Genomic DNA, 14,254 nt, shown 5'->3' on the forward strand with positions numbered 1-14,254 from the left:
TATATGGATTTCCATATTTGTCTTTTGTCCTTTTCATATATGCATAACTAATGTGCTTTGCTCTCCTCAACAATTTTCACTTCTCTCAGTTATCAAATTAACTGTGCTTCGGTACGTCATGATGTGTCTACATCTACACTTATGTGGTCGTCCTATTCTTCTACCAAGTTGCGTCATAAAACTCTTCTCTCCCCATCTCCTCCTCTTGATTTTTTATTCAAATTACCCTTCTAGTCTTCAGCTTTCCTCTTTGGCACCACGTTTCAAGACCCTCTATTGTCCTCTTGCCTTTACTGCTTATCGTATACGTTTCGCTTCTGTGCAACGCCGCACTCAAAGCAAATATTATCGCTAGTGCCTTCCTGTAACTTAAATTTTTATTCGATTTTAACATATTTCTCCCTTTCAGAAAAAGCTTTTCTTGTTGTTTCCAGTTTATATTTTACATCATCACTACTCTGGTTGTCGGCAGTTCTTTTGCTACCTTAAAAGCAGGACTTGTCTACCGCTTTCAACATATCATTCCCTCAGCCTCATTTCACTCAATTCGACAACATTCCATTACCCCTGTTTACTTTTGTTGATGTTTATAGTATTATCTCTTTTCGAGGCATTTTCCACTATATTCAACTGCGCTTTCAAATCCTTCGCCGTCTCCGACAGAATTACAATATCTTCAGCTAAACTTGAAGTTTTCGTTTCTTCTCTCTGAACTTTAATTTATTTTCCAAATTTCTCCATGGTTTCCTTTACTTCTTGCTCAATGTACAAAGTTAATAACGCGGAGGATAAGTTGCAACCCTTTCTCATTCCCTTCTCAATTACTGCCTTCCTTTCATGTTCTTCGATTATTAGACCTGCAATCTGGTTTCTGTGCAAGTTGCAGATAATCTTCCGTGCACTGTATTTTGTAGCTGATACCTTCAGAGATCCAAAGAGAGAAGTGCAGCCATAAACATCTGTAACAGGGGAGGCAATCTGGAGTACAGAGGTTTTATTTGTTGCAGGTTTCTCATACATTTCTAAAAGTATTTGCCATGGTTCCGTTAAACTTATCATTTAACCAGTTGTGGCATTACATTATCCTAGTTCGTGTGGCATGACGAATGCCGAAACTGACCAACTCATTTCGATCAAAAGCAGTTATTTTAGAGACTCTGGAATTTCACTCTTTGAATCTTTCTATTGCAACTGTTTTGCGTAAAAACTTCCTGAATATTCTGTAATTCCAACAGGAAATAACTCTTTGCAGGTTGATAAAATAGTATTTTTGTCTTTGCCACCTGATAATAACTGATTTCTAATCTTTCAAACAGTGTTTCTGTTCGTTTTCATGTTAATTATGAAAGCAGAAGTAGCCTGTATGAATGTTCCTTGTAATGCGCCACCCCTAAAGTAATTCCTGCTTACATACCTCGTCTCGCATATAAACCGCGTACATTGGGCAAGGACTTGAAGAAAAACGCGAAAGGAAAATTACAAAGGTAAAGACTAATTCTTTGGTTATCTGTTTAGCGATAAGACGCCAGATAACGTTCATATGGGGTACTGTATCTAATCACAGTGAAGAATTACTAATCACTTAATCACTGCACTCTCAAACGTTATTTTCCTCTAAAGTGAACAAACTTTCATGAAAGGTAGAAATGCTATAAATCTGTCAAGCACGCAGATTTTGCTCGGAAAACACAGGATTCTACTAACCTGTTATATTCAGATGCAGGTAGATTACCTTCATTACTTCTCACATTGTAATTGTAGTAAGGAAAACGTGGGTATACGACATGGATTGCCGTGGCTAGAAATTTATTAGTCCTTCCTAACGTACCACCGTATTTCAATAAGAAATATTCCTTGCAGGAAGATGTCTTATAGGAATCTGTTAAGATTCAACTAGTTTTATGAATAATTTCTTGAATTTTATTTTTCACATAACTTCCTCTGTCGTCCGAAAAAATTAAAATTTCGAGCGTTCAGCATTCATACCGGGTGCTTAAATGCAGGAGGGAATTTTAGAAAAAGTATAAAGATGTTAATAAACGAGTTTATAGCGATGATTATTATGAATTTCTGGACAGCAAGTCATGATTTAGTATAGGCAGAGAAATTTCTGAAACATAGCACTAGACAATAAGATATAGAATATGAGTCCATAATAAACCTCACATTTTTAGATTTTGTTTTGACGCACTCTTTCTGTTTATACGAGCTCACCACAGCAACTTACTTTCATTTGTTTTCAATCAAACCTTAAACTCGGATGTAACTAATGCTACATTTGTATGAAATAAAGAACATTGAACAAACTAAAATTATTTCCTGCTGTAATTTTTTTTTCAGTGGCCAAAATGTTCAATGAATTCCACGAATAGACTTCAAATACTTGCCACCCCTGAAAAAAGTAGCGCAACAAATCGGTTTTATCCTCCCTTTTCCTGCAAGAATGTATGACACCAAGATTTTATAAATTCAGGTACACACAAATTGTAGAGATACTCGGGTCTCTTTCGAGGACAGTGAACTTGAAGTCCGATCTGTGTAAGAAGCAGTAACCCATGGCGCCTGAAACTCCTACAACTCCTGCAAGGATGCTTCTGTCTTAATCCCTGTTTCAAGTGTAGTCATTTCAGGATTTCAACATCTAAATTCCAAACCTTAATTTAAACAACTACGATTCCTACATTTACACGCCTCCTGTTGTGAGCGATCTGATCATGATGTATGTAAGAGAGCATGTGTTGAACTGGGGACCTAGAAACGAAGGAGAGGCTTCGTCGCCGCCATAGCCCTCAGTGGTTCACAACCCCACAACAGGCTACAGCAGTGCACTCACCCCACCGCCGCCCCACACTGAACCCCAGGATTATTGTGCAGTTCGGCCCCCAGTGGAAGCCCCCTCCCCCCCTGCCCTTCCCCCCACCCCCACCCCCACCCTCATGGGAACGTCTCATTCCAGATATGAGTGTAACCCCAATGTTTCCGTGGTAGAGTAATTATGGTGTACGCGTACGTGGAGACAGGGTTTGCGCAGCAATGGCCGACATAGTACAACTGAGGCGAAATAAGGGGAACCAGCCCGCATTCGTCGAGGCAGATGGAAAACCGCGTTAAAAACCACCAACAGGCTGGCCGGCACAGCGGACCTCGACACTAATCCGCCGGGCGGATTTGTGTCGATGACCGACACGCCTTCCCTCTCGGGAAGCAGTGCCTCAGACCTCACGGCTAGCCGGGCAGGCCGATCTGATCATGATAGTTGTGCTGAATGACGACCATGCTACATTAATTATCCGAAAACTGAAAGAAACATTGGAAACAACGTCTAAAATAAAAGAAAACTGGTAAATACTAGCAGTACATGGCGCAGTACGGCATTCATTACTTCTGACCACGGTATCGAACTTCTAACCTCCCCTAATTTCTTATGGAGCGAGGCAATGAAAATGACTGAAAAGAGAATGTATGGTCTCCTGTTGAGAGGTTATTTTTTATGCTTAAATATTCACTGTCTATAAGAGATGCGACGAGTATCCAAAGAACATCCAGTTGGACACAGGAGATGTAGATTAGATCGATTAATACGTATACTGTGTGCTGTCAACGGAGACGCATTTATGGTCAGTCACTAATAAACTATTGATGTCAGCTTAGTTTTCGTTAAGGTCCCTAATTCAGCGATAAATTATTCACTAAATTGTGGAAAATAATCTGATGATTATTGAAAAACACTGGCTCCGTCCAGCAACTCTTTTTTACTGAAGTAGGGGCCTTCAGCCTAACCCCCGCCCTCTCCCTTCTTCCTGCACAAAAGAAGAGAGATATCACGGAAACCAAGGCTTGATACATGAAAGGAAAAGTCATATCCATAGATATCACTAGGTAGCTACTGTTCCTGCCAGTGTGACGCGCATGGCCGCTGTGACTCCATAGCTATAGCTATAAGTCGCTTATTGCACAAGGATACCGCTCTTGATGTTCCCAGTGTCTGGTAGTGTCGCATAAAATACACAAAAACCAGCAAGTCATAAATAACGTTCTCAATATACTTTTATCATCCTCCGAATGCAAGTAATATTGACGTAGTCAACGATAATCATTGTCAGAATAAATTTTTAGAATGACACCTTTGTTCCCCGAAATACATAGAAGGACCCTACATCTAGGAATCAGTCCGTATAGTTGTCATCACTTATAACTTAAAAGAACGTGTGGATCTAATACGGCCACTTAGATCGTCTATAAGAATACTGAACTAAAGTACTCTTGCTTCATGACGAAGAAGAAAGCAAATAAAGTGGATAACTCTTCGACATCTACGTCGTCAGATAAGGAGAACTGGCGGATTCGGAAAGGATAGCGAAATCAATCAACTGTTCTGTTCAAAAATACCATCGCTACATTTGTTAAAAGTGATCTAAGAGAATAACGGAAAATTTAAATTTAGACTGTTAGTAGGACATTCTAATTGAGCGCATTTCCATACCATAGGGTCTGGACACTACTTTAACCGTCTATAGGGCGAGTAATTTTGCCACATAAGGAAACGATGGCAAATTTAATTCCGATCACTTGATGGATCTGCACTACCAGACGAACAAGTCCACTTAGGCCGGTAGAGACTCAGAGAAAGACAAAGAAGGACATACGAGCAAGAAGTACAAAAAGGTATGGAGTGACGATGGTTTCGGGGATGACCATGCGCTTATTTAGTACCCAGAATCCCTGTAGACTACACACTGCACTGTCACTGATCTGTTACTAATCGCTTCTGTTAAAAGCTGCCTTTAGGTCTGCTGCTGAAATCCACAAAGCAACAACATCTCTACTTATTTCGTTTCGACATTTTGTTAGCAGCTCTCTTAAAGATCAAGTAATGAGAAATACTTCATCAGATATAGAATTGCGAAAGCAATTTTCTGGCTTTACACTTAAGTATTCTACCCACAGTCTGCTTTTATTCTTCAGTTTTTGGGCTTATAAAGTCACTTCCTTCACTAATTCTCTATGGGCCATCCAAAAATATTAGTTCGGGGTTATTTCTACTCAATAACGTATAACGTAAAACTGATGGTTTATGAGATACGGCAAACGTTGTGACAAACGAAGTATTTATGGAGTCTAATGAATTCTTCTTGCAATCGCAAAACGGTTAGTTCAGAATGAAAATTCGACATAAATCTAAGGTCCCTTTTAAGAGACAAAAGGTCCCTTTTAAGTGACAAAATTACTAAGAATTTGACGCTAATTATTACTGCTAATTCAAAAATAATCCACACTTATTTGTCACCATTGACAACGAGAAGCATGACAGTCCATTACGAGAGATACACTGGTCTCGCATTCGGGAGAACGACGGTTCAAACCCGCGTCCAGCCATCCTGGTTTGGGTTTTCCGTGATTTCCCTAAACTGTTTAAGGCAAACACCGGGATGGTTCCTCTGAAACGCTGTGGCCGAGCGGTTCTAGGCGCTTCAGTCGGGAACCGCACTGCTGCTACGGTCGCAGGTTCGAATCCTACCTCGGGCATGGATGTGTGTGATGTCCTTAGGTTAGTTAGGTTTAAGTAGTTCTACGTCTAGGGGACTGATGACCTCAGATGTTAAGTCCCATAGTGCTAGAGCCATTTCAACCATTTTTGTTCCTCTGAAAGGCCACGGCCGATTTCCTTCTCCATCCTTCCCTAATCCGAGCGTGTGCTCCTTCCCTAATGACCTCGTTGTCGACAGGACATTAAACACTAGTCTCCTTCTCTCCTTTTACTAGAGATATGCGAACGGAGGGTTAAAGTATACTACGATCTTCTGCGATGAGCTAATAGTTATCTTTGTTTCAAGGTGTTTCAGCAATCAACCAGCTGTATGCTGATATAAATTTAATTAGTTTCTTCAGTGACATACGGGATTCCGCCACAAACAAAACAAGGAATTACACAATTTGATTAGATTACAAGAAGAGAAGGTAAATAATCGTCGGTATAAGTGTTTGCGTGTAACAAACAATCTCTCGAAACTAAGATTACAAGCATTTCAGATAAAAGTCGTACGTCATCAAAAGAGGATACAGATTTCTCATATAAAGTCGATAAGACATATGGAACAGTTTTTGACCTCTCATTTCTATCCTGCGCTCTGGAGCTCAAATGTTGCCGATCAAACTTTCATTTCTTTAGGGCGTGAATTTGCGAACCCGTTGAACACATGTGGTACATATCAAAGGCGCATTAGTTAAGAGCCGAATTCCAATCTTCGCAAGGCTAACCTTAATTATTTTTGTTCGAAAATTCCTTAAACTATACCAGCCCAGTCACCCGGTACATCTACATGCGTATCTGCGAGTCACCGTACATAATGCACTAGAGTCATTTATACCCTTTCTCATTCTATTCGCAGTTGTCGCTGGGAGAATTACAACTTTACGCCTTCACACGTGCCCAATATCTCCAACTTTCACATCACTGCCAGGTCACTAACAGCGTATGGGAGGGAGTAATGAGATTATTAATTGATTTTGAAATGTTCTCTCTTAATTTTAACAATAAACCTCTCTGTGGAGCGCTGTGTTTTTCTTGTAGTTAATTTGATTTTGAAATATTGATTAAAAAACCTCTGACGAGCAGCACACTATAAATCATATCTTTACCTTTTCCGTCAACTCATATTGATCATAATCGTATCAAAGCAACGAACAAGGCACCATTAGTAGTCAAATTAAAAGTTTGTAAACTATTGGGAATTTGTAAACGACCTACGACTTGAATGTTTCACACTTGAGTCTCTCTCTCTCTCTCTCTCTCTCTCTCTCTCTCTCTCTGTGTGTGTGTGTGTGTGTGTGTGTGTGTGTGTGTGTGTGTGTGTGTAATCACAACATGTAAAACTTATGACAACTGTGTTAATGATCAACATGTTGCCATATTTTTCATTGTGAACTAGCTGAAACGTTCCACGCCACAGCAAAAGATTGCATTTATTATCTATGGAACATAGAAAATACTTCTCTAACTACGTACGAGTAGCTTCCATAGAATTTTATATGATTGTAATTCCATGTGCAAACCGTTATTTAGATGCAGCGTAGCAGCGATGGTCTCACGAGGCAGACGCTTTTGAAATGTGATAGATTTTTCAGAATTCAGCAGAAAAGCAAACAGCAACAGATCAACTGATGAACCGGGAGCGAGAAGTGACAGGGAGAAAGATGAAGTGAGGGTGGTTTGTAGCTTTGCTTTGCGAGAGAATCTATATTAGCACTCCTGTTCTCTGAAGGAAGTGAAATGTCGAGGGTATGTGTTTCACTAAATTTTGTGTCATAATCCGCATCTGGATTCTTACCAACGTTCTATGGAATCTCACAACCTCCTATTGGACTACAGTTAGCAAAATACTGAGACATTCAAACCAGCCTTCAGATTAACGACGACTTTGATTTGGATTTCTCTAATGAATCTCATTTTTGCATTTGCCTTCCCAGCAGCTAATTTCGTCCCATCTTTTCACCTTGATATCTCGTGATTTTGCTTGATTGCTTTGGTTGATCGTCGACAGTTTAATCAAGTAACGTCGATTATTTTCGCCCACTTGTACGTAACACCTTTGGATCTGAGGTTATGTGTCATTATTTCGGCTGCCGAATGCTGCTTCACTTCTAGAAACCTGGCTAAGTGAGCTACTCAACAGTCTCTACACACCCACAGTACGTGCCTGAAAGCCTCCGCACACGACACGAAAAGCAGTCTGTCTGATGTGGGACTGTGCACCAGGACGCAATGATGACGTGCTTTCTGTCAGAACGAGCCACAACTGTGTGATTCCGAACCGACCATGATCGCGATAACCTACGAGAAATATCACATGAGTAACACGTTCACAGGACCACTTTCAGTACCGTTATCGTAAATCTGGAATGTCAGGGAAGCAATGAGTCACTTGTTTATCTTGCAGTTCTAAGAAAGTAAGTAACTAGTACTGACTACCTCTAAAGTATGCTGAATAAACCAAACGTCAGACATCTTTGTTAACTGTTACAGTAAACTTCTGTCCCAGGAAAAATTGCTTGACAAGCGATATGTTGCTATTTTCGTGATAATGATAATACTAAATAGCTATCGATGACAGGAAATAGTACGAGGCGTCTTTTAATCTTGCAAATGACACTATAACTGATCTGTGGAGCAGTGAAAGAAAGTACAATAGGATGATAAGTGATAACGTAGCTCTTACACGTGTGTGTGAGTGTGTGTGTATGTGTGTGTGTGTGTGTGTGTGTGTGTGCGCGCGCGCGCAAAGGGGCAGGAGAAGTTGCCTGGTGAATTATATGAGAGCTGGGTTCGCACCATCCTCATTGGACTATGAAAATACTTCAAGCAATAGCATACCTCTGGCATTTCGCAAGTACGAAATCGGAAGTATACCCTTGTTGACAATACTAAGATCAAAACGGATCGACGAAAGATGTATTCAGTGTACTGGTGTACTCAAAGCACCGAATTATAGTGGATCAGGAAATGCCTCACGAAATCTCAAACACGAACAGTATTAGTAATAACAAATAAAAAGACTTATCTTGCAGATTTGGGTAGTCGTAAACTTCCCCATAAATGAATTTGTCTCATAATGTGATGATGACAGTAAAGAGAATAGCGGTAATGGTGGAATTAGGGATGAAGAAGACATTAATGAAATCGGTACTGCAGGATATGAAAAGAACGTGGAAGTCGATGTTATTTTATGTATAAAATTTCTTTGGACATTTGTTTACCAATATTGGTAACGATCTGTTTACTTATAGTAGTCAAGGTACTCACAATGTTGTTCTGTTTTCCATGAGATATTTCAGTACCTTTGTAGGCCATTCTAGACACACGCACAACCGTGTCTGTTGGTAGTTATCACCGAAAAAACTTAATGACAGCAGCCGTCATAGGACCCCCTGTTGGAATTAGACAGTAGCAGGAGAATGGGCTAGCGAGACAGCATTTCACTGTCCTCGATATTGCTGCCCGTGGTCTCACGACTGTTAAGTCAATATTAAACTAATGATTTGGAAGGAGGGGGAGGGGCGGGTCGGTCATAGGCAAGCATACTCGTTATTAGCACCTGAACGGCCCACGCGATCAGCACCCGAGAGGGCAGACACATTATTCTCTCAGTCGTGTAGGATCGCAAAGCCACGTCACCTTCCTGAAATCAGTAAATGAGTTTGTGGTAAGACTAACATCCACGCCAACACTGGGACGATGTCTGGAGCACCGCGAACTGCCAGCACGGCTGTCCAAGTTGCGGCGTCTCTTGACGCACCACCAGAGACAGCCGCGCCGTCGGTGGTGTGCCCATCGACAAGAGTGACGTCACGTCCTCTTCATCTCAGCCGAATCCCCTTTTTCGTACAGCATTACGATAGAAAAATATCTGTATGGACGCCCAGAGATTGAACGAACATTACCAGCCTGCATTCTTCGTAGGCATACTCACACAACCTGGCGTGACGGTATGGGGTACCATTGGGTGTTTTCATTTTTTTATTTTTGGCTTCTGGTTTCATGACCATACCACCAAACATGGTTTATATATATCAGTAACAACTGTCAGTTTTAACTGTTATCTAAGTACAAATTTAAATCCATTTCCAGCACAAGAAGTATGTATTTTTAATTGGAATGTTCACATTGAGCATATCTATGTGCAAAATTTAAATTAAAGTCATTTGTAAAAAAAGTGAATAACGTTAACTAAATAAATGTGTACAAATACACATCACTTGATGCGTCCTTTTTATCTTCTGATGTATTAAGTAACTGCTCCCGTCCTCCAGGCATCGCAATTCTTCGTTTCTGCTCTGCTGCTTCGGAGTGGCTGCTCTCGCATATGTTATCGTATTGCTGGTCTCCTGCTACTCCTTCCCGCTACATCTACATCTACATTTATACTCCGCAAGCCACCCAACGGTGTGTAGCGGAGGGCTCTTTACGTGCCACTGTCATTGCCTCCCTTTCCTGTTCCAGTCGCGTATGGTTCACGGGAAGAACGACTGCCGGGAAGCCTCCGTGCGCGCTCGAATCTCTCTAATTTTACATTTGTGATCTCCCAGGGAGGTATAAGTAGGGGGAAGCAATATATTCGATACCTCATTCAGAAACGCACCCTCTCGAAACCTGAACAGCAAGCTACACCGCGATGCAGAGCGCCTCTCTTGTAGAGTCTGCCACTTGAGTTTGCTAAACATCTCCGTAACGCTATCACGCTTACCAGATAACCCTGTGACGAAACGCGCCGCTCTTCTTTGGATCTTCTCTATCTCCTTTGTCAACCCGACCTGGTACGGATCCCACACTGATGAGCAATACTCAAGTATAGGTCGAACGAGTGTTTTGTAAGCCACCTCCTTTGTTGATGGACTACATTTTCTAAGGACTCTCCCAATGAATCTCAACTTGGCACCTTACCGCCTTACCGCCTTACCAACAATTAATTTTACACTCCTGGAAATTGAAATAAGAACACCGTGAATTCATTGTCCCAGGAAGGGGAAACTTTATTGACACATTCCTGGGGTCAGATACATCACATGATCACACTGACAGAACCACAGGCACATAGACACAGGCAACAGAGCATGCACAATGTCGGCACTAGTACAGTGTATATCCACCTTTCGCAGCAATGCAGGCTGCTATTCTCCCATGGAGACGATCGTAGAGATGCTGGATGTAGTCCTGTGGAACGGCTTGCCATGCCATTTCCATCTGGCGCCTCAGTTGGACCAGCGTTCGTGCTGGACGTGCAGACCGCGTGAGACGACGCTTCATCCAGTCCCAAACATGCTCAATGGGGGACAGATCCGGAGATCTTGCTGGCCAGGGTAGTTGACTTACACCTTCTAGAGCACGTTGGGTGGCACGGGATACATGCGGACGTGCATTGTCCTGTTGGAACAGCAAGTTCCCTTGCCGGTCTAGGCATGGTAGAACGATGGGTTCGATGACGGTTTGGATGTACCGTGCACTATTCAGTGTCCCTTCGACGATCACCAGTGGTGTACGGCCAGTGTAGCAGATCGCTCCCCACACCATGATGCCGGGTGTTGGCCCTGTGTGCCTCGGTCATATGCAGTCCTGATTGTGGCGCTCACCTGCACGGCGCCAAACACGCATACGACCATCATTGGCACCAAGGCAGAAGCGACTCTCATCGCTGAAGACGACACGTCTCCATTCGTCCCTCCATTCACGCCTGTCGCGACACCACTGGAGGCGGGCTGCACGATGTTGGGGCGTGAGCGGAAGACGGCCTAACGGTGTGCGGGACCGTAGCCCAGCTTCATGGAGACGGTTGCGAATGGTCCTCGCCGATACCCCAGGAGCAACAGTGTCCCTAATTTGCTGGGAAGTGGCGGTGCGGTCCCCTACGGCACTGCGTAGGATCCTACGGTCTTGGCGTGCATCCGTGCGTCGCTGCGGTCCGGTCCCAGGTCGACGGGCACGTGCACCTTCCGCCGACCACTGGCGACAACATCGATGTACTGTGGAGACCTCACGCCCCACGTGTTGAGCAATTCGGCGGTACGTCCACCCGGCCTCCCGCATGCCCACTATACGCCCTCGCTCAAAGTCCGTCAACTGCACATACGGTTCACGTCCACGCTGTCGCGGCATGCTACCAGTGTTAAAGACTGCGATTGAGCTCCGTATGCCACGGCAAACTGGCTGACACTGACGGCGGCGGTGCACAAATGCTGCGCAGCTAGCGCCATTCGACGGCCAACACCGCGGTTCCTGGTGTGTCCGCTGTGCCGTGCGTGTGATCATTGCTTGTACAGCCCTCTCGCAGTGTCCGGAGCAAGTATGGTGGGTCTGACACACCGGTGTCAATGTGTTCTTTTTTCCATTTCCAGGAGTGTATATGATCATTCCACTTCAAATCGTTCCGTACGCATACTCCCAGATATTTTACAGAAGTAAGTGCTACCAGTGTTTGTTCCGCTACCATATAAGCACACAATAAAGGATCCTTCTTACTACGTATTCGCAATACATTACATTTGTCTATCTTAAGGGTCAGTTGCCACTCCCTGCACCAAGTGCCTATCCGCTGCAGATCTTCCTGCATTTCGCTGCAATTTTCTAATGCTGCAACTTCTCTGTATACTACAGCATCATCCGCGAAAAGCAGCATGGAACTTCCGACACTATCTGCTAGGATCCCGCAGCATCTAGATTTTGACGTGGTTGTGTATATGGACACTTCTAATTCCCTGACAGCTGTATGTATGCGTTAAAACACCCTAACGGCTGTTGTTGCCAAAAGAGTGGTAATGCAAGGCAGGGGCCTTTGTACCCCATAGCACTCAGTTGGTTTAGCGTCTCATCTAGCCTGTCTGTCTTTTAAGAACGTCCTATTATTATGTGGTTCACCTCTTCTTCTTTTCCAGAAGTACAAAGATGTGAATATTTTTTTTTTTTTTTTAAACGACGATGACTGAATTTCATTTATGCTATGGTTGGGTACAAAACAACTCACTTCTGGTTCGCATAGTAAATTATTTAAACCCCAGGGATTACGTTAGTGACGTGTTAAGGCCGGTGGCTGTGCCCCATCTTCGATCTTCGTGACGTTATCTTTCAGCAAGATAACACATTACCGCGTGTTGCCTGTGTTATCCTGACTGACCTCGGTACAGAAGATGTTGAACTCTCGCTCTGGTAAGAACATTCTCCAGAGCTCTCCCCAACTGAAAACATCTGCTCATTGGTTGCCGAAACACTGGCGCTCCACCAGTTACTGGCCACTACGGATTATGAACTTTACCAGAGTTGAATCAGTATGGAGCAGCTTATCTGTGTCTGCATTTAAGCTCAGTTCGACTCAAGTCAGTGTGCTAAATTTCGGACCATGCGTACCTTCAAACCACCTACAGGTTTAATCGTGTGTATTTTACCAGCACAATGAGTAAAATATCGTTACTTGCTATTCTTCGAGGTCTTGCAATACTAATGGACAGCAGATTAGTTGCTAATGTATTGCAGGCTTGTTTCTGGAAAAAGAGGTACGAGTATTTGTCCTAATTGATTACGCTTATTCTCTTGCGTTGAGCTAATTATTTGTTTAATTGTGGGCTAATACTGGCATGAGACGATGTGCCCTCGACTGGTGTGGTGATGTCCGCCGTCGTGTGCGCAGGCGCAGTGGCAGAAGAACGGCGGCCGGTGCGGGGAGTGCGGCGACGACTACTCGCTGGAGAGGCCGCGCCCGCAGGAGAACGGCGGCGAGTTCGGCCTGTCCGTCATCGCAGCCACGTGAGTCACTCATTTTACTCGTCTACTGTTGCTACACATGTAGGCCTGGCATTGTGCTGACAGTTCGTCGTGCCAATTTTGTATGGGACTTTTGGTCTATGATACACTGCTACACCGTTTACGACACTGTCGTCCTCAACAAACGATAGTGCTGTAGACATTGGCGAAAGCCTTTGCGTATTCCGCTTTCTTTGTGTTGTGCATTGCTCGAAGTTTTCTTTTCCTATTTTGCAATGAGTGAAGAGACTAATCCTGGTCTACGATGGGGTTCGAGTGCTGCCCTCGTAACACCAGAAGGGTTACGCGATCCAAATGATCATTACGTCAGGTCTGCTTTCGCAGGAGCTCAGAAAATGGACGTAGGTTACCAGTCCCTGCGAGCGGAAGGCGAGCCTTGTTACCCCGCTCCGGTTTCCTCCCCTCGGAAAATACAAGTCTCTGTTTGTTTACGCTGCGGCAACTGATACGAATAGCTCTAGCACTATACCTAGAACCTAAAGCTGACTATAACATGTTTTTGTTAATAATAAGTAAGTGCAATGAACAAGAAACTAATCATTCCCAGGAGGGACCACGCCAATGCAGCCTCTAGCCTTTGTAATGGCTTTAATTGGGCGAGAAAGAAAGTCCTTATGTCACGTATGCCAAATCCAGCTAAAGCCACTCGTGGGGCGATTGGAGTTGCCAAATTGTGTGCATGTTGGTTGCTAAGCTTCACTCACTCTTCCAGATAGTCTCAGTCGTTGGATACAAAATTACAGTCGGGTCAGTCGATGTGCTACAGTGTGCCTGAGTGTTCGTTAAACCAAGGACGTATGTGTGCAGCCTTGTGGTCATGGCTGTTGGCGTCTTGGAAGACGGGAGGGTCCACAGCATAATCATAATGAAGATTGTAAGTAGGCTGTTTACGTTTTTATGTTGGTAACGCCACGTAGCGCTCTGTATGAAAATTACTGACTGTGGTGT

General features: G+C 43.5%; 1 protein-coding gene across 1 annotated transcript in view; it reads left to right on the top strand.

The window, feature by feature from the left end:
• LOC124763784 overlaps positions 1 to 14,254 on the top strand; it is a 33,586-nt gene that overhangs the window by 11,021 nt on the left and 8,311 nt on the right. Inside the window, exon 2 of the mRNA XM_047249129.1 lies at positions 13,173 to 13,288. Within this exon, the coding sequence (XP_047105085.1) occupies positions 13,173 to 13,288 (116 nt within the window). The remainder of the gene's footprint in view (positions 1 to 13,172; positions 13,289 to 14,254) is intronic.

Source organism: Schistocerca piceifrons, chromosome 1 (assembly GCF_021461385.2).
Source record: "Schistocerca piceifrons isolate TAMUIC-IGC-003096 chromosome 1, iqSchPice1.1, whole genome shotgun sequence".
Lineage (NCBI taxonomy): Eukaryota > Metazoa > Arthropoda > Insecta > Orthoptera > Acrididae > Schistocerca > Schistocerca piceifrons.